This window comes from Bison bison, unplaced genomic scaffold (assembly GCF_000754665.1).
Source record: "Bison bison bison isolate TAMUID 2011002044 unplaced genomic scaffold, Bison_UMD1.0 scf7180017864503, whole genome shotgun sequence".
NCBI classification, from domain to species: Eukaryota; Metazoa; Chordata; class Mammalia; order Artiodactyla; family Bovidae; genus Bison; species Bison bison.
The window spans coordinates 5,721,559-5,740,604 of NW_011495061.1; the positions used below are offsets into that span (position 1 = coordinate 5,721,559).

At 42.2% G+C, this 19,046-nt stretch overlaps 1 protein-coding gene across 2 annotated transcripts in view; it reads right to left on the reverse strand.

Annotated features, from left to right (window-relative positions):
- Window positions 1–3,611: 3,611 nt before the first annotated feature.
- Window positions 3,612–19,046, reverse strand: part of NRIP3 (nuclear receptor interacting protein 3) — a 28,393-nt gene continuing 12,958 nt past the window's right edge. For both annotated transcript variants that reach the window (XM_010829311.1, XM_010829312.1), the window contains 6 exons: window positions 11,935–12,096; window positions 11,341–11,423; window positions 8,915–9,054; window positions 7,108–7,160; window positions 6,909–7,003; window positions 3,612–6,604 (listed from right to left, as the gene is read on the reverse strand). In XM_010829311.1, coding sequence (XP_010827613.1) covers window positions 6,589–6,604; window positions 6,909–7,003; window positions 7,108–7,160; window positions 8,915–9,054; window positions 11,341–11,423; window positions 11,935–12,096 — 549 coding nt within the window. In that variant the 3' untranslated portion in view covers window positions 3,612–6,588. The remainder of the gene's footprint in view (window positions 6,605–6,908; window positions 7,004–7,107; window positions 7,161–8,914; window positions 9,055–11,340; window positions 11,424–11,934; window positions 12,097–19,046) is intronic.

Below are 19,046 nucleotides of genomic sequence, written 5' to 3' on the forward strand. Positions count from 1 at the left end.
AACAGTCATTCTGAGAGATCAGCCCTGGGATTTCTTTGGAAGGAATGATGCTAAAGCTGAAACTCCAATACTTTGGCCACCACATGCGAAGAGTTGACTCATTGGAAAAGACTCTGATACTGGGAGGGATTGGGGGCAGGAGGAGAAGGGGATGACAGGATGAGATGGCTGGATGGCATCACTGACTCGATGGATGTGAGTTTGAGTGAACTCCGGGAGTTGGTGATACACAGGGAGGCCTGGCGTGCTGCGATTCATGGAGTCACAAAGAGTAGGACATGACTGAGCGACTGAACTGAACTGAACTAAACCAGTTGTTCTTGGTGGCTCCAACTAGTTCAGTTTCTCCAGAGAATAAACAAATGAATGGAATGACTAAGGGGTGAGGGTCTCAGGTCTAATTTTATAGTCTTTTAAGTAATCATCTTGTTTTTTAGTGGCTCATGCAATCTTTGGTGATAGATATTTTACCACTATAAAAGAGAGCAAATTAAAAATTTTATGAGATGTTATACATCAGATATTAGTTATATAGTATACCTTGTTAATTTAGGTACATGGTGTATATAGGTGTACTTCAGTATTGGTGTCCCTTATTAACTGATGCTGGGATTCCCACCCATTTTCCCTTTCCTTTAATTATTACTCTTTTCAATTCCTGGCCTTCCTCTTAGGCCTTACCTGCTGATACTGAGCCTCTATTTATGAAATTCTACCCTCTGTGGGGCATACCAAGCTGGATCTTCCTCCTGGCTGCCCTTCCTCAGAACAGGCCCTCTTCATACACCCCTGTGACTGAATTGATCTTTGTGAAACCTGTTCACTTTACTGTACTTTCTATTCCCCAACTGGTTTCTGTGTATTACAGAGAAACTATTATGAACTCAGACACTTGTGGGATAGTTTCTGTAGAACTTTCAAAACAGAATAATTGATTCTTCATACAGTCAGCCCCAGAAACCATGACATTCTCATGTCTTTACCCATTTTCAAAATAAGACGAAAACCACTGTAGCATCCCCACCAAGTACAAGGTCATCCAATGTATCCAAGGAGTTCAGCATTTCATAACAGAATCCCAATATATCCCATATTAGTTTGCCAAATGATGAAAGCAAAGTTAAATTCCTGTTATCCAGGCTCACAGTGCAGAAGATTTTATATCTCCATTCCCTTTGTCCTCAAAGTCTCTCCTCCAGGAAACAGGTCTACTAGACCAGCCATACTCCCTCTTCCCAACCTATTTCTCCTGTTCAGGGCAACTGGAGGGGTTGAGTATGTCAGCACTGGAGTATGTAGGTTTCCTGAAAAGTTATGTTTTCATATTAACCACAAATTGGGAGGCTACTTTGCCTCTAGCAAAAACAATGCTAGGATTGAATTCCCCTCTCTGATTTTGGTGGCTAGTATTTGCTGGAAAGAAAGAACAGTTACCAGGCTACTAGAACCTTTAGACAAGTCTACCTAAAAGCAGGTAAAGACCCAGATTTTTCTCCATTCTGGTCAGGCATCTGGCAGCCCCAGTCTTCTGAAACATACCACAACCCTTGAGTAAAAAGGTCTCTGAGAAAACAGTTGTCACAATGCCCACGTGCTTGACATCATTTTAAAAATAGCTGCCAGTAGGTCACTGACCAGACAAGTAAGGATAAAATAAGACACTAGCTTAGCTCAGGATACAGTGATAATGGAAAGAAGTAGAAGCTAACAGAGGAGTCCAAGCTAATAGCACACAGACCAGACTAGTATAACACACAGAGTAGTATGGCTCTGTTTTCTGATTTCTTGAGAACAGTAGTAGCCTGCAACTCTTCAAAACTGGCTAAAAAGCTAATAATTTCAGTCCAAATTAATGAGTCTACATTTGTAGTGATGGCAATGAGTCAAAAAGAAGCTACATTTGATTCACAATGCCATTTAACAAAGATGTCCTAGAATCAAAGAAAATTCTGCCATTAGCCATTAGAAATGACTTTGGAAGTCTCCTAATTTAACATAAGTCTCTTTCTAATATTGCTAGGAAATGACCACCCCACCTTTCACTTCCAGTGAAAAAGAATTTACAGGCAGTTCATTTAATTGTGCTAAATAGTTATGTCTCTGTACAGCTAAGCTTTTCCTTCTGCAAAACTGTGAACAATACTAGTTTCTTTGCAGGAGTTGGTAGTCTCTGGTTTAAAGTAGATGCTTCCCTGCAACTGTATCAGGAAATGCCTCTCTACAACCTCCACCTACTGGAAATGTTTGTCCTCTGGCGCCAGGAAGAACACTTTCCACATGATAGCTCTGAAGGTTACCCATGCCCTTTTCTAAATGCTCCACAAATTATATACACATCCCTGTCTTATTAATACAAGTGACATCTCCTACACACAGAGTCCTTGATCCTTCTACATATAGAATGTGCAGTCAACTAAACAACAATATCATCTTCACATGAATTTGTTATCAAAGTTCTCCCCCGACTGTGTAAATTTAAAAGTGAAAGTCAGGATGTATTTTTTAAACTCTATACTTAATTTTGTTGGTTTCATTCTATTAAGGTGATTATGAATCTTGATTCTGTGGCTCATTGTTTAAGAGTCAGATTGGTTAAGTCTTTTTACATTTATATTTAGAATAAATGGACAAAAGTAAAGCAGAAAACCTTTTGAGGTGGAATGGTAGTATTTTCTGAGGAGTGGTAGAAACATAATTCTAGATTGTGATAACCACTGTCAAAGGTATAGAATGTTTCTTGTTGACTATTTCATAACTACACTGCTGCTGCTGATGCTAAGAAGCTTCAGTCGTGTCCAACACTGTGTGACCCCATAGATGGGAGCCTACCAGGCTCCCTGTCCCTGGGATTCTCCAGGCAAGAACACTGGAGTGGGTTGCCATTTCCTTCTCCAATGCAGGAAAGTGAAGTCTCTCAGTTGTGTCCGACTCTTAGCAACCCCATGGACTGCAGCCCACCAGGCTCCTCCATCCATTGGATTTTCCAGGCAAGAGTACTGGAGTGGGTTGCCATTATCTTCTCCGCATAACTACACTGTTTAAGTACTGAAATATTAACACAAGGTAAGTATCTATCATCTGTAAAATGCAGCTATTTGGAATATCATTTAGACATTTTACTATATATTAAGGTTCATCCAACACTTCCCCTCCACAAACCTATTTGCTTGAACTAAATAAATATTTCCTTTCTAAATAATTTATAAAAAGTAGATTTCTAAATAAAATTTCTAGAAGCAAATGTTCTTTCACACTGAGAATCCACCATAAAAGACTGTTCTCACATACAGTGAAATCTTTGAGGGACTCATATGCCAACCACTTTACATGGGTTATCTCATTTGATGCTGTGAAGTAAGTACTATTATCACTTCTGTTTTATAGATTACAAAGCCAAGCTCACAGAGGTTCACTAATTTGCCCAAGAACATATAGCTGGTAAGAGAAAGCTGAAGGACTAGTAGCAATGGAGGAAATGAGGACACAATGTGTTCAGAATGAGCCTTGTGTTCAGAAGATCCTATAAGTGAAACACTGATGCAACTGGGCTTTACCTACACTCCCCCACCTTCCAGGGGCCCTGACACAAGAGACTTTGTCAGACAAATACATGGAGGGCAAGATTTCACTTTATTGTTACATTAATCTCACAAATAAACCCAACACAGCCAGAAACACTGAGCAGATAAAATGCCAATGCAGAAAGGTCTGCCAACAGGAGGAGGGAGGAATCCAGTTCATCTCCTCCACATGTCCAGCCTGGAAAGATATTTCTACTATACGAGAGTAAGGGAAGCTGACATACTAAGCAATCCATCAATAGACACTTAGAGCTAAGGAACAGAAACTCTTACCAGGTGGGGTCTGTGCAGGGCAAGGAAATAGAAAACTCAGAAAACATTTGTTCCTCAAATAAGCCAGGCATAGAAATACCAAACGACAAAAACAATACTGTTTTCAAGCTCCCTGTATTTTATTTGGACATCTAATAAGGAATGAGAGGGTTACAGTTGTACATGGTTTCTTCTTGCTACTGCCTGTCTTCTGCGCTGTGACCCAGGTAGTCACTCTCTTCCCACACCTTCAATCAGAGGTACTAGTGAGAATTTTCTAGAATTCTGGGAAGAACCAACCTTACCTGCTTACCTAGCCAGCCCAAGAAATGTGGATTCAGTGTTTCCTCAGGAAAATCAAGGTAAGACAGGTGCTATCAGATTAATCAACCTGGCAGCATTTAAAGAAGATTAATGAAGCTCAAGACTTTCTACAGTTATCTTTAGACATCTTTAGGTACCACTATCAAACCTAAGGTTTAAAGCACAATTACTTGGTTAATGAATTCAAATGATCTGACTGCATGGAGTGGGATTATGATACCCTAAGCTCAGATCACCCCAACTGTTTCTATTCCAAAATTGGAAAATCACAGACTGATTCTCAGAGGCCAGAAAGATCATTAAGGGCCATCTGATCATCCCCCTGATGCCATATAATCCTGAACTCAAAGGGTCAGATTCAGCAGCATCTTTCTAGTATCTGAGAATTCCTGGTCTTACTTGGTCCACAGGGAATTCAGGATAAACCAAGCCAAGGAACTTCTAACATGCCTCTCTTGTGGCCAAGAGTCGAGGCTCAGACTGGGACTTCCAACTTGGGAAGGAAGAGGTGAAAGTATTTCAACTCAGTCCTAGGGTAAGAAGTAGGCCAAAGTGGTACCATGAAAGGTGAGGGAGGAGAGTGCAGAGGCCTCAGTGGAAAAGTACAGATGCTCCCTGTGTTAAGAAAACAAGGGTGAATTGAGCGGGCACTGAAGACTGGTAATATGGGGTCACCCCTGTGGAGCATCAGATGTGGCCTCCCCTGCTGTGGCTGTGCTTAGTTTTCCATCTTGCTTTCTCTGTAGAGGCTGATAAGAATGGGGCCGGGGGTGACCCAGTGACAACTGGCTGCAGTATGGCTGCCTACCTGTTCAAATGGGGGTCATGTCACCAAGCTCATAGTCTTTAGGGATCTTCTGAAAAGCTAACAACATTCAGAGTTCCAAAGAGCAGTCTGGTAGAAATAGTAGCTGAACACTGGATGAAATAGTTGGTGGGGATGTGGCAAAGTCTGAAGAACGATCAGTGAATACTTGAGGAACTACTGCTATGAACCAAGGGTAGACTTGGGAACCTCCTATAGGGATACCCACAGCTGGCTATTTTTCTGACTTCTCTGAGCACATCTCTGACCAAACTGAAAAGGGAGATTCCATTACAGGTATCTATACATCCAACTGACACCCAACGGAAGGCTGTGACCTCTTTGAAAGGGGTCAGGAAGTACTGAGGAGTCAGAAACAGTTGTCCTTAACACTACCAGCTCCTACCATGCCTCTTTCCTTACACCAGGACAGAAGTGAAGAACTCCCCAACCCTCAATTCGCTACCAGCAGGTTTCATTCCCAGACCGCCATCCCAGAAACGTTTCCTTGGGTAGGCATTCCCACCAACTGACTCTATCCTTCTGTTTTGGACCTGCTCAAGGTCTTCTCCTCTTCTTCCCCTACTCCTGCTCCCAGCTACTTGAGTCCAAGGCAGACAAATAACAGGCTAGACAGAAATACTGACTGGATCTTGGGGGTATCAACATCTGACAACAATGCCCAGGTTATTTATTGAAGCCTTCAATTCCATCTCTGAGAGTGGTTAATGTGCTTCTGTCTGTGATTCCTTCCTCCTTCTCCCCTCCAAGAAGTTCAAGGTGAGGAGCCGCCTCATTCACCTTTATACCTGTGGCTTTTGGGCACAAAGATAAGCACCTCAATGTGACAGCTCGGGTCAGGGAACTTTTAGTGGGCGTAGCACTCAGGAGGGAGGGCTATCCAGGTCCTCTGGCATCCATCCCCAAAGCACATCCTTCCCCTACCCTGCCTTTTCACAAACCCTTACCTCTTCATCCTCCTCTCAAGGCTTGAAGCCACAAATGAAAATGAACATGGCCCTGGCTTTGGCTTGTCTGGTCTGAGTTCTAGGTGCCCTCTGCCACTGACAGTATATGAGCTTAGACAATTCACTTGCCTTTCTGGTCCTTTAAATGAAAGGGTTGGACTAGCCCATCTCTCTGAGTTCTTTCAGTTCAATTTGTACTTGAGAAATCAACAAATGAATTAGAAGAGATTCTAATTCAGAGCCATAGGTATTCTGCATAAGAAGTAAAGGTCAGGTTCCTGTTTATTACATATGTTAACTCTAGGAGAAGCAGCAAGTTATCTGAGGAGAAATAGAACCCGGCAGCCCCTATATTTGACTAATAAAAGCAAATTCCTTTAAGAAGCAGAGAAATAGGCCATAAGTGAGACCTGGCAGTGTCAAAAAGATCTATAAATTAAGTGGTCAAAGGAGTAAAAAACAATGGCTATAACCAGACAAGATCTCTAAGCACAGACTAAAGTCTAGAGAGGTCTGGGAGGGAATGAGCCCCTGGAGCTTCTACTAGAGGGTAGGACTTGGTCCACAGCAAGTTGCTGCTGCATTTGGTTCAAACCCAGTTTTTTCAATCTGTCAACCTGGTGTGTGTGCACACGTGCAGACATGCTGTAGGCTGCAGTTAGGCTTCTGAAGTGCTGAAATGAGAAAGAAATGGAAGAAATGATACCAAATTCAAAGAAATTAGGCTGAAGGCACGTACAATATTAATTAGTTTAAAAGCTACTCACTTCCTCCACCACACTATGCAGAATCAATCACTACTCATTATGAAACATAGGCTACAGAATTGTGTGGGATTGTGAACTCTGGGGGTGAGGAGGGGTGTCATTGTTATGTGATTGAAAGTCAAAAGCAGGATACAATCCAATATCCTGTGTGAGAACCCCTCCAGTTAATGACAAATGGATTTGACTTGACCTGACCCATTCTGGCACTCACTTATCTTCATTCAAGGAAATTGTCTCCACAAAAGGGATTTCTTCCTTGTCTGTCTTTCCCATGATCAGCCGGTGCTTATCCAAGTTTATAATGCACTGAAAACAAAACAGGATCACTGGTTACTGTCAATGATTTCACTGTGTAAGAGAACACTTACCTCAGGCAAAAGGTACCAATGGGTTAGTAGAAACAATCATACCTTCAAGGATCGGAGAGTCTGCAGACCAAGAGACAAATTCTTCTCATTATCCTCTAATAAGAAAAAAAAAAACACCTAGGATTTAACCATTCCCATGTTGTTTAGAAATCAGCCTAATCACCTTTAGGTTCTATACAACTTCCCTCTCTCCCAGGCATCTAATAAACATCTACTAAGCATTCCTCTAGGAGAAGGCAATGGCACCCCACTCCAGTACTTTTGCCTGCAAAATCCCACGGACAGAGGAGCCTGGTAGGCTGCAGTCCAAGGGGTCGCGAAGAGTCGGACATGACTGAGCGACTTCACTTTCACTTTTCACTTTCATGCACTGGAGAAGGAAATGGCAACCCACTCCAGTGTTCTTGCCTGGAGAATCCCAGGGGCGGGGGAGCCTGGTGGGCTGCCGTCAGTGTGGTCGCACAGTCGGACATGACTGAAGCGACTTAGCAGCAAGCATTTCTCTCTTTTTTTTTTTTCATACAAAGCCACTCACATGACCTTTTTTACTCTCCCAGATAATTAGAAAATAGATCATCAATAACCAATGGCAGTTACAAAGAAAAAACACACTACCAAGAATTGGCTTCACACTCAGTAAGGAACACTGTACCTCTCCCTCGTGGCTTATGGGTACAATAAGAGTATAATACCCACTCAAGAAAAATTCTCTAGCAATGAACTATAAAGATGATTCCTGAAAGCACAGTCTTAGTCTCCTGCCATAAGCCGCTGCTGCATCCATGAAAGCCACTCACTTTCTACTGATGGCCACATTTTTGTCACTCCCCTTGCCTCCTCACAAGTATTTCCATCTTACATCCCATAATTCACTAAAATGGCAAACTTTAAAACACCATTTTTGCTCATAAATTGTTCAGAAACCCTTCAAAGCAGCAACAAGCCGCATCAAAATACATGGCTTGCTTCTGAATCCTATGAGAAGCTGCTATTACCCCACCCACCGCACTTGGAGCCACCAGGGTCCAAGTACCGTCGAGGTGCCCCTCTGCAGGCCAAGCAACCTGCTTCCTGCCACGGGTCCGCGTGGACTGCCTCTCGCCTGCTGGAGAAGTCCGCAGACTTGAGTTTCTTATATTAAGTAATTTGCCCCAGATCATTATAGTTTGAGCTTCCCTGGTGGATCAGGTGGTAAAGAATCCACCTGCAATGCAGGAGACCCAGGTCCAATCCTTGGGCTGAGAAGATACCCTGGAGAAGGAAATGGCGACCTACTCCAGTATTCTTGCCTGGAAAATCCGACAGAGGAGCCTGGTGGGCTACAGTCCATAGGGTCTCAAAGAGTCGGACACGACTGAATGACAAAAGGTGGTAGAATCAAGATTCAAACCCAGGTCTTTTTACTTTAAAGGACAAAGCAAGGCCTTTGGACAAAAACCAGGAACTTAGAGTAGTGGGAAATAGAGTATATGAGAGAAAGTATAGGAGTTGGTGAGAAGTTATGATGGGATTTATGGCAAAGGAGTAAGAGGATCTTGCCCTCTACCTCTAACTAGCCCATGGAAAGTTCTCAGGAGCCACTTTTACTGGCACACAGAAATTTTTGTTTTCTTACCCCTTGAAATTTTTTATTCTCTGAGTGATTTTCAACATGTCTTGCATGTAGCTCAAGGCCCATCTAGTACTTTGGAAGGCAAAAACTGGGACAAGGTTTATAGTACAAAAAAGTAGAAACCTGGGGTTTTAAAGAAGTCAGTACTTCCAGGCCTGAGATCCCATGAGGGTTTGGTGGAAGGAGGGAGAGGGTTTACCTTAGGGGTCCACAGGCCCAGTCCCCAATTCAACTCACCAACCACAGCTGCTGGGCAGTCCAGGCGGAGGGAGCCCAGTGTGATCACCAGGTGCTCAATCTGGCCCACAACTTTCAGATGCCGGGGTAGAGAAAGCCTCTCTCCTTCATGCTTGTGAGATCTGACATGCTCCTTGAGTCTGCACCAGAGAGCAAATACCAGAATCCCCTTGGCAGAGGTTTCTGATGGAATCTGGCAATGCCTACCTTCTGACACACAGCTGGAATATTCCAGAGATTTCCTGGGTTAATTTATCAAAAGAAAATGTTAGCCTACATTTCTTGTTTGAGCACTTTATCCTAAACATGCCAGGGGGTATATAAAAAAATATATAAAGATTTAGCTCCTGTTCTAGAAAGTTATGTCACTATCTGAACTCGTGGGACACACTCAGAGAATCCTTTTCTGCATTCCAACATCCCCACCTATGTGCAAGGCAGTTTAGTTAACATAGCCTTTTACACGGAGAAGGCAATAGTACCCCACTCCAGTACTCTTGCCTGGAAAATCCCATGGACGGAGGAGCCTGGTAGGCTGCAGTCCATGGGGTAGCGAAGAGTCGGACAGGACTGAGCGACTTCCCTTTCACTTTTCACTTTCATGCATTGGAGAAGGAAATGGCAACCCACTCCAGTGTTCTTGCCTGGAGAATCCCAGGGACGGGGGAGCCTGGTGGGCTGCCGTCTATGGGGTCACACAGAGTCGGACACGACTGTAGTGACTTAGCAGAGCCTTTTACACATCTGTGGGTAAAGATCTCAGAGTGGGCAGATTAGTCCTAATTTTAGAAGATGCTTTGTTCAATGTCTAATTTTGTCTTTGTTTTAGTCTATCTTCTTCACTTAGTCTTAGGCTATAAGGTTGGTAGAGGTAGGTACTTACTTGCTGAGTGCATTGATATTGGTTAATTCCTAGTTAATTTAACTTGTCTGTCTAGAAGAGAAAGGAAAGAACAGCACCAAGGTTTCACACAGTTATGTAAGCTGGTTGGAAGAGCCAGCATCCGAGCTATTATGAGTTGGTGGATAAATACTTAATTATGGACTCTCTGTGCCGATACTTCTGCTTTACTCCATTTTCTCTCTTTTGGTGTTACAGCCTATGCAAAAGGAAAATAATTGCAGTTTTATAGATGGTTATTAACTCCTCTGGAATCATGGCAGTCTACTGCCTAATTATGCACCAGGACATTATTAGTCTTTCTGGAAACATCATGTTGCACTATAGGTCATCTCTTCACTGCATAAAAAGGCTCAGGATTCTTCCCACAGGAGCACTTGTGTCTTTGGACTCCCCCACCACCCTAAATAGCAATGCACAAAACCCATAGAGCCAGCTGCAAAGAGTCAGTGGTGAGGGGTGAGAAGGTAGAAACAAGAAGAAACAGGTCCTGTGGGCAGAAGTCACTGATCTACAAATCAAGATTTGTGCAAGTCCTGCCTAAGAACAAGAATATTTTTTAAAGTAGCTTAAAATGGGCCATTACATCTACTCTAGTCATTATTTCAATACAGAGATCTGGGCTGGGGGATGCTTTGTTGTACTTAGAGCTAGAGAAGTGGAAAAAGATATTGGATTGATCCTCCCAATTCTGGGCTAGACCTCAGGGCCCACCTGGTATTCTGGAGAGAAGAAAAGGAAGAAGAAAGAGAATGAAAGGACGGATTGAGTGAAAAGGAGGAAAGATACAAAATGCCTTTCTCTGACTAAAAAAGAGGGAGAACCCAATTCCAGCTTTTAGAGAACTTAATATATTCAATATATGAGGTGTCTGCCTCACATCCAGTCCACAGCAGGGACATCAATAAGATCTGATTTTACATGTTATTTGCAGAAAGGAAAGACACTAATCACACCTGTGATGGTTCAGGCCCAATAGCTCTATTCCACGGTCTCACTGATGCTTCTTGGGACAGGCAGGGTGACCTCCAGAACTCCAAGTAAGCCAAGGTCAACCACATCCCTGATTTTACTTCTCTGGGCTATACCTACAGGGCAGCTCTTTTTAATTTGCTGTCTGGGAAGGGCACAAATCAGGATCAGGGCATGGCATGCAATGAGTCAAGGATCTCATATTTTCTCATTCCAGAGCCCAAAGGTCTTTGTTCAAAACTTAATTGATGGGAGATAATGCTTCCCTGGTGGCTCAGATGGTAAAGAATCTGCCTGCAATGTGGAAGACCCAGGTTCGATCGCTGGGTAGGTAGGGAAGGTCCCCTGGAGGGGGGCATGGCAAACCACTCCAATATTCTTGCCTGGAGAATCCCATGAACAGAGGAGCCTGGTTGGCTACAGTTCATGGGGTTGCTAAGAGTCAGACATGACTGAGTGAGTAACAGTTTGTTTTAATGGAAAGCCTGAACTTCAAAATAAATTCAAGCAAAGAGCATATAGCATCTGACTTCTAGTACAAGTGGCTACTTACCCCAGTCTGTCCACACAGGCTGAAGAAATGAGATTATATTGACAGCCTGTGTCAACCAAGGCTTTCACATCCTTTCCAGCACACTGTGGAGAGAAAATATACTGTTCAACGGAAGCCAGAGATGCAAAAAGGAAGAGAAATCCAAAGAGCAAGCAGCAGATGTCGCATGAAAGGCAGGGTTGGAGAGCATCTTCACATTTATGGAGGATAGTGTCCCATCTGTATCCATTGTGGTGTCTCCTTTGAGGGGTTCTTTTTCCTGCTGATTGTAGAGCTGACAGAGGATCCCAAAGGACTTTGGGATGTTTCCTTGTATACACAAAGTGGCTTTTAACTGTGTGTGTGTGTATCACATATCCCTTTGCAAATCTGATGAAACATTTAGTCCTTTTCCTCATAAAGGATGAACATGCATACAAAATACTGCATACACTTCCAGTGATGCACAGAGTGCCCCCTTAAAACTCATTTAAGAATTCCATGATAACATCTACATTCTATACAATTTGGAGGAAAGGGCCCCATTATTGGGATCTTATTAGACCTGAATCCTACTCTGCAGAAAACCTGGAAAAGTTATTATCAGAACTTTACCTGGCAAGAAACCAAAATCATGTCATCATCCTCAGACTTCTTCAGCCCCTCAGACTTGGCCTGATTGAATTTGTTGGTCTTGGAGGCCCAAGGGACACGACTGCTTCGGAGCTTAGACAGGTTGGTTTCCATGAGGCGCCTCTGCAGAATGTTATGAGGTTGCTTGGGGAACAGAAAGCAGAGGCTTCTTAGTGACAGGCCATGTTCCCCCTCCCCTATTGTCTCCCAGGTGCCATGGAAATAATGAAGGAGCCTCACATAACTGAGCTCCACCTTTGCCTCTTATTTATTCTTCCCTCAAGTACGGATTTCATGAGTATTATCAGAGCAGGAACTATCAGAACAGTAGTTCCTCAAATGAAAAAGCAATATGGGATTCTGGGAAATGTGAACAAGGCCAGTATTCCATGGCTAAAGAAAAGTAAGAGACTCTTGTGATTTGTACTACCTGGGCTTGCTGCCTTCCCTTCCCTTACAAGGACATTTCAGGAGAAAAGTGGCTTTAGTCTATGTGGGATAAATGTATCTTTCCAGAGAACTTATAAATAAGGGCAGCTAATTCTCACAGGCCAAAGAAACCTTCTTAGCACTGGTTTTCAGGAGTTCTGTATACTTCTATTTCAAGTCTCACTTCCTCACAGTCTTTATCTTTTGGACTCAAATGCATATGCCTTAGTGACTTGGCTCTCTCCTGTTGGTTGAGTCATCCAATGGGGTGGATGAGGTGGGAAGACAAGTTATACCTGCTGAATAACCCTCTTAGGAGATACACATTAGAATCTGGCAGAAGCCATGAGAATCATCCTTACCATTATCCCCTGGACTTCAAGAAGCATTAGGCTCCTCCTGCTATATGCTTGTTATCCATTCTCTCTCTTAATGGGCCACTCTTAAGTGGAGTATAAAGGGGGCAGAAACTGACCAAGAAGCAGGGGGCTTAATTAGACCTTATATCCATGCCAGGATACATAATGTTAGGAAGCAGAATAAGGAATGTGAATTCAAGTGTGCTCTTTGATAGCGTTTAGGAGTTACTAGGGTAGATAGAACTACGTTCTACTCTTTCTACTCCAAGTGGCCTCCAGAAAGTGTAAGCCACTTCTTGAAGTCATTTGACCTGCAAAATCTCTACAGGAGCACGTTATTCCCAGTTTACAATAATACTTAAAATCCCTCAGAGGATAAAGCCTTATCCCAAGTATCTCCGTGACACATTCTAGACGGCATTTCAATTCTAAAGGGAAGAGAGTCACTCCTAGAAGCCCAGAGCCTAGAACATTCCCCAGCAAGGGGGGAGAATTGGAGAAGTCTTCATTATCCACCATCTCACAAATTTCTGAGGAAGAAAGGAGTCAGAGCCATGACTCACTGTAACCCTGGTGAGGCGAAGAAATAGATTCCCAAAATACACTGATTCTTGGCAAGGCAGATTCTAAATTAGCATCCTTGGGAAAAGGAGGGGGGTGCAATTAAATGAAAATGAGGGATTCTTAACTTGATAAGGAGCTACAGGAAGTGCTAACTTTGTCAGATTTCCCAATTTGACCCTGGGAGAATGCTTTGCTCTGCAAAAGAAACAGAAATTCTTCATTCTTATCTCTTTCACTCATAAGCCTAGATTTATATGAAAGCAGGTGTTTGTTTCTGTCAGATCCATGCTTAGCAGAACCAACTCAGATAAGCTGGATTTGTAGAACTGAAGACTGGAAGGGACTTCAAAGGCTGTCTAACCTAGGCCCTCCTAACCTAAAGTTTGTGGCTTTCCTTCTACAGTGGTCTTGCTGAATACCACTTTACCTGGATACTCTAAATCTTGAGAGGAGTCTAATCATCGGACAGATGAGGCAAATGAGGAAGGTTCTGAAATCATTTCCCTTGAGTCACCTCTCTTCTGATTATTCCTCCTAGACCCCTTCTCCACAGCCTATATATTAATACACACTCCAAGTTCTCATATACTGGGGAGAAAACTCCACAGAACTCCAGACCCTGTCTCTTCAATGCCACATCCTAACCTAATCATGTGCTAAGTCATTCAGTCCTGTCCAACTCTTTGCGACCCTATAGACTGTATCCCGCCAGTCTCCTCTGTCCATGGGATTCTCTAGTCAAGAATACTGGAGTGAGCTGTCATGCCCTCCTCCAGGGGGTCTTCCCAACCCAGGGATTGAACCTGCATTGGCAGTCAGGTTTTTACCACTAGCACCACCTGGGAAGCCCAATCTAATCACACCCTTGTCTTAATTGGCTTTAATAAAGGTTGAAATCACTATTCTATTTCCTGACATTCTATATTTTTTCACTGAAATCACTTATGATCCCACAATACCAATAATGATCTCCTAATTTCCAAATCTGATAGACATTTTTCAGCCTTCATTCTCTAGGGCATTTGGCCCTGGTGACTATTCCTTTGTTTAGTAACCAAAAAAGGTTTAAGCATAACACATGTTCAATGTAAAATATTCAAATATCACTAAAGCATATACAATTAAAAGGGAAAGCTTCCTCAGCACATCACCCTTCTTAGTTTCACTCCCTACAAATGACAACCATCAAATTTAGAAGAATACCCTTCCTTTTTTTTGCTTAGTTCCATGTGAGATCTTAGTTCCCAAACCAGAGATTGAACCTGTGCCCCTTGAATTGAGAATGCACAATTTCAACCACCACCAGGGAAGTCCCCCCAAATTTTAATGCATTTACAAACATAAAAATAGGATCACATCATAATACTCTTCTAAATTAAAAAAAATTTTTTTAATATATGAAAGGCATTTTTCCATGTCAGTACATATAATTTATTTTTATAACTAAAAGTATTCACAGTACAGTTCAGGAGTTGAAAATTCACAGCCAATAAACTCATATGAATCTCAGAGATGCTTCTCTGTAGTCAATTAATTATGGCCTCATGTTTTAAATGACAATGTAACGGCACATTTACCTCTGCTCCCAACCAAAATTTCACTAAAATGATAGTCAAGGAGTTAGAAAGGCCTAAACCTTTCACAAAAAGAATAGTAAACAACAACAACAACAACAACAAAAGAGACATTGACAAAATCTTGGAATCTAAAAAACAGACCAAAAACTGGTAAATGACTAGACTAGAGAAAGCTAAATTCTTCACACTATTCTACTTCATGGAACACTAGAGTAGTAGAGGCCACCAGCTATCCATGATTTCCTCTTCTTTCTGGACAGATATGTAGATTATGTTTCCCAGTCTTTCCTGTTGTTAGATAAGGCCATATGACTGAGTTTGGCAAGCAGAATGTGAGGAAAAGTGACACACACCTCTTCTAGGCTTGGCTCATTAAACTCTCCTGTGCACACTCCTCCATACTCTTCTCCTATTCTGACTGGCTGAAATGGAGATGACCCCTAGGGTAACCTTCCTGGAGGTAACATGTTTAAGATAAAAAGCCACCATCAGCCTGAGTTCCCCAAATGACTACATGGAAGAGGGCTATCTTGTTGACCTTTCCACTAGAACTGTTACTTTTAAAACAATAAATTATTATATTTGAACAATTTTATACTTGGGGGTATAAAGCATATATATGCATATTAAAAAGCAGAGACATTACTTTGCCAACAAAGGTCTGCCTAGTCAAAGCTAGGATTTTTCCAGTAGTCATGTATGGATTTGAGAGTTGGACTATAAAGAAAGCCAAGCACCAAAGAATTGATGCTTTTGAACTGTGGTGTTGGGGAACACTCTTGAGAGTCCCTTGGACTGCAAGGAGATAAATCAGTAAATCCTAAAGGAAATCAGTCCTGAATATTCATTGGAAGGACTGATGCTGAAACTCCAATACTTTGGCTACCTGATGCGAAGAACTGACTCATTGGAAAGACCCTGATGCTGGGAAAGATTGAAGGCAGGAGGAGAAAGGGATGACAGAGGATGAGATGGTTGGATGGCATCACCGACTCGATAGACATCAGTGTGAGTAAGCTCCAGGAGTTGGTGATGGACAGGGAAGCCTGGCGTGCTGCAGTCCCTGGGGTTGCAAAGAGTCAGATATGACTGAGCAACTGAACTGAACTGATACTTGGGGGTCTAGCTGTAAAAGCAGTTTTCCTACTTAAAAACCCTGGGAAAGCTGATGAATCTTAGAGATATTAGAAACTACAGTTGGAGGGTACAATTAGAGCTGGAAAGAGATTAATATAAAGCCTGCATGGGACTCCTACTTGACTCAGACAACTGGGAAGAATGCCAATACTTTATTCTTTTTTGTAAGAGTAAATCAAAAGATTTTGGTTGGTTGATAGTTTGGCTAGGCTTAGAACAGATTCCTACAACAGCTGAGGATGAGGGTGGAGCATCCTACTACACCAGAACTGAAGGATATGAGCTTACAGATTGAAAGAGTTCACATGGAGCCTTGCATAATGAAAGATAAAAGATCCACACCAAGATTTCACACAATTAAGAATTTTTAGAATATCATGGATGACAAAGATTCCAAAAGTTTTTAGAGAGAAAAAGAAGATTCAAACACAAAGGATTAGGAATCAGAATTACATACAACTACTCAATGGTAATAATGGAAGCTTAAAGACAGTGATGGAAGCAAGGTCCAATGCTGTAAAGAGAAATATTGCATAGGAACCTGGAATGTTAGGTCCATGAATCAAGGCAAATTGGAAGTGATCAAACAGGAGATGGCAAGAGTAAACGTTGAACTTTAGGAATCAGCGAACTAAAATGGACTGGAATGGGTGAATTTAACTCAGATGATCATTATATCTAATACTGTGGGCAAGAATCCCTTAGAAGAAATGGAGTAGCCATCATAGTCAACAAAAGAGTCTAAAATGCAGTACTTGGATGCAGTCTCAAAAACAACAGAATGATCTCTGTTCATTTCCAAAGCAAACCATTCAATATCTCGGTAATCCAAGTCTATGCCCCAACCAGTAATGCTGAAGAAGCTGAAGTTGAACAGTTCTATGAAGACCTACAAGACCTTCTAGAATTGACACCCCCAAAAAATGTCCTTTTCATTATAGGGGCCTGGAAGGCAAAAGTAGGAAGTCAACAAACACCTGGAGTAACAGGCAAAATTGGCCTTGGAGTACAGAATGAAGCAGGGCAAAGGCTAATAGAGTTCTGCCAACAGAATGCACTGTTCATAGTAAACACCCTCTTCCAACAACACAAGAGAAGACTCTACACATGGACATCACCAGATGGTCAATACCAAAATCAGATTGATTATATTCTTTGCAGCCAAAGATGGAGAAGCTCTATACAGCCAACAAAAACAGCGCCCCAGGCACTGACTGGGGCTCAGATCATGAACTCCTTATTGCCAAATTCAGACTGAAATTGAAGAAAGTAGGGAAAACCATTAGACCATTCAGGTATGACCTAAATCAAATCCCTTATGATTATACAGTGGAAGTGACAAATAGATTTAAGGGACTAGATCTGATAGACAGAGTGCCTGATGAACTATGGAGGGAGGTTTGTGACATTGTAAAAGAGACAGGGATCAAGACCATCCCCAAGAAAAAGAAATGCAAAAAAGCAAAATGGCTGTCTGAGGAGGCCTTACAAATAGCTGTGAAAAGAAGAGAAGCAAAAAGCAAAGGAAAAAGGAACGATATACCCATTTGAATGTAGAGTTCCAAAGAATAGCAAGGAGAGATAAGAAAGCCTTCCTCAGCAATCAGTGCAAAGAAATAAAACAATAGAATGGGAAAGACTAAAGATCTCTTCAAGAAAATTAGAGATATCAAGGGAACATTTCATGCAAAGATGGGCTCAATAAAGGACAGAAATGGTATGGACCTAACAGAAGCAGAAGATATTAAGAAGAGGTGGCAAGAATACACAGAAGAACTGTACAAAAAAGATCTTTACGACCCAGATAATCACAATGGTGTGATCACTCACCTAGAGCCAGACATCCTGGAATGTGAAGTCAAGTGTGTCTTAGAAAGCATCACTATGAACAAAGCTAGTGGAGGTGATGGAATTCCATTTGGGCTATTTCAAATCCTGAAAGATGATGCCGTGAAAGTGCTGCACTCAATATGCCAGCAAATTTGGAAAACTCAGCAGTGGCCACAGGACTGGAAAAGGTCAGTTTTCATTCCAATCCCTAACAAAGGAAATGCCAAAGAATGCTGAAACTACCGCATAATTGCACTCATCTCACACACCAGTAAAGTAATGTTCAAAATTCTCCAAACCAGGCTTCAGCAACACGTGAACCGTGAACTTCCAGATGTTCAAGCTGGTTTTAGAAAAAGCAGAGGAACCAGAGATCAAATTGCCAACGTCCGCTGGATCATGGAAAAAGCAAGAGAGTTCCAGAAAAACACCTATTTCGGCTGTATTGACTATGCCAAAGCCTTTGACTGTGTGGGCCACAATAAACTGTGGAAAATCCTGAAGGAGATGGGAATACCAGACCACCTGACCTGCCTCTTGAGAAACCTATATGCAGGTCAGGAAGCAACAGTTAGAACTGGACATGGAACAACAGTCTGGTTCCAAATAGGAAAAGGAGTACGTCAAGGCTGTATATTGTCACCCTGCTTATTTAACTTCTATGGAGAGTACATCATGAGAAACGCTGGGCTGGAAGAAGCACAAGTTGGAATCAAGATTGCCAGGAGAAATATCAATAACCTCAGATATGCAGATGACACCACTCTTATGGCAGAAAGTGAAGAACTAGAGTCTCTTGATGAAAGTGAAAGAGGAGAGTGAAAAAGTTTGCTTAAAGCTCAACATTCAGAAAACTAAGATCATGGCATCTGGTCCCATCACTTCATGGCAAATAGATGGGGAAACAGTGACAGACTGTTTTTTTGGGCTCCAAAATCACTGCAGATGGTGATTGCAGCCATGAAATTAAAAGATGCTTACTCCTTGGAAGGAAAGTTATGACTGACCTAGATAGCATATTAAAAAGCAGAGACATTACTTTGCCAACAATGGTCCATCTAGTCAAGGCTATGTTTTTTTCCAGTAGTCATGTATGGATGTGAGAGTTGGACTATAAAGAAAGCTGAGTGCTGAAGAATTGATGCTTTTGAACTGTGGTGTTGGAGAAGACTCTTGAGAGTCCCTTGGACTGCAAGGA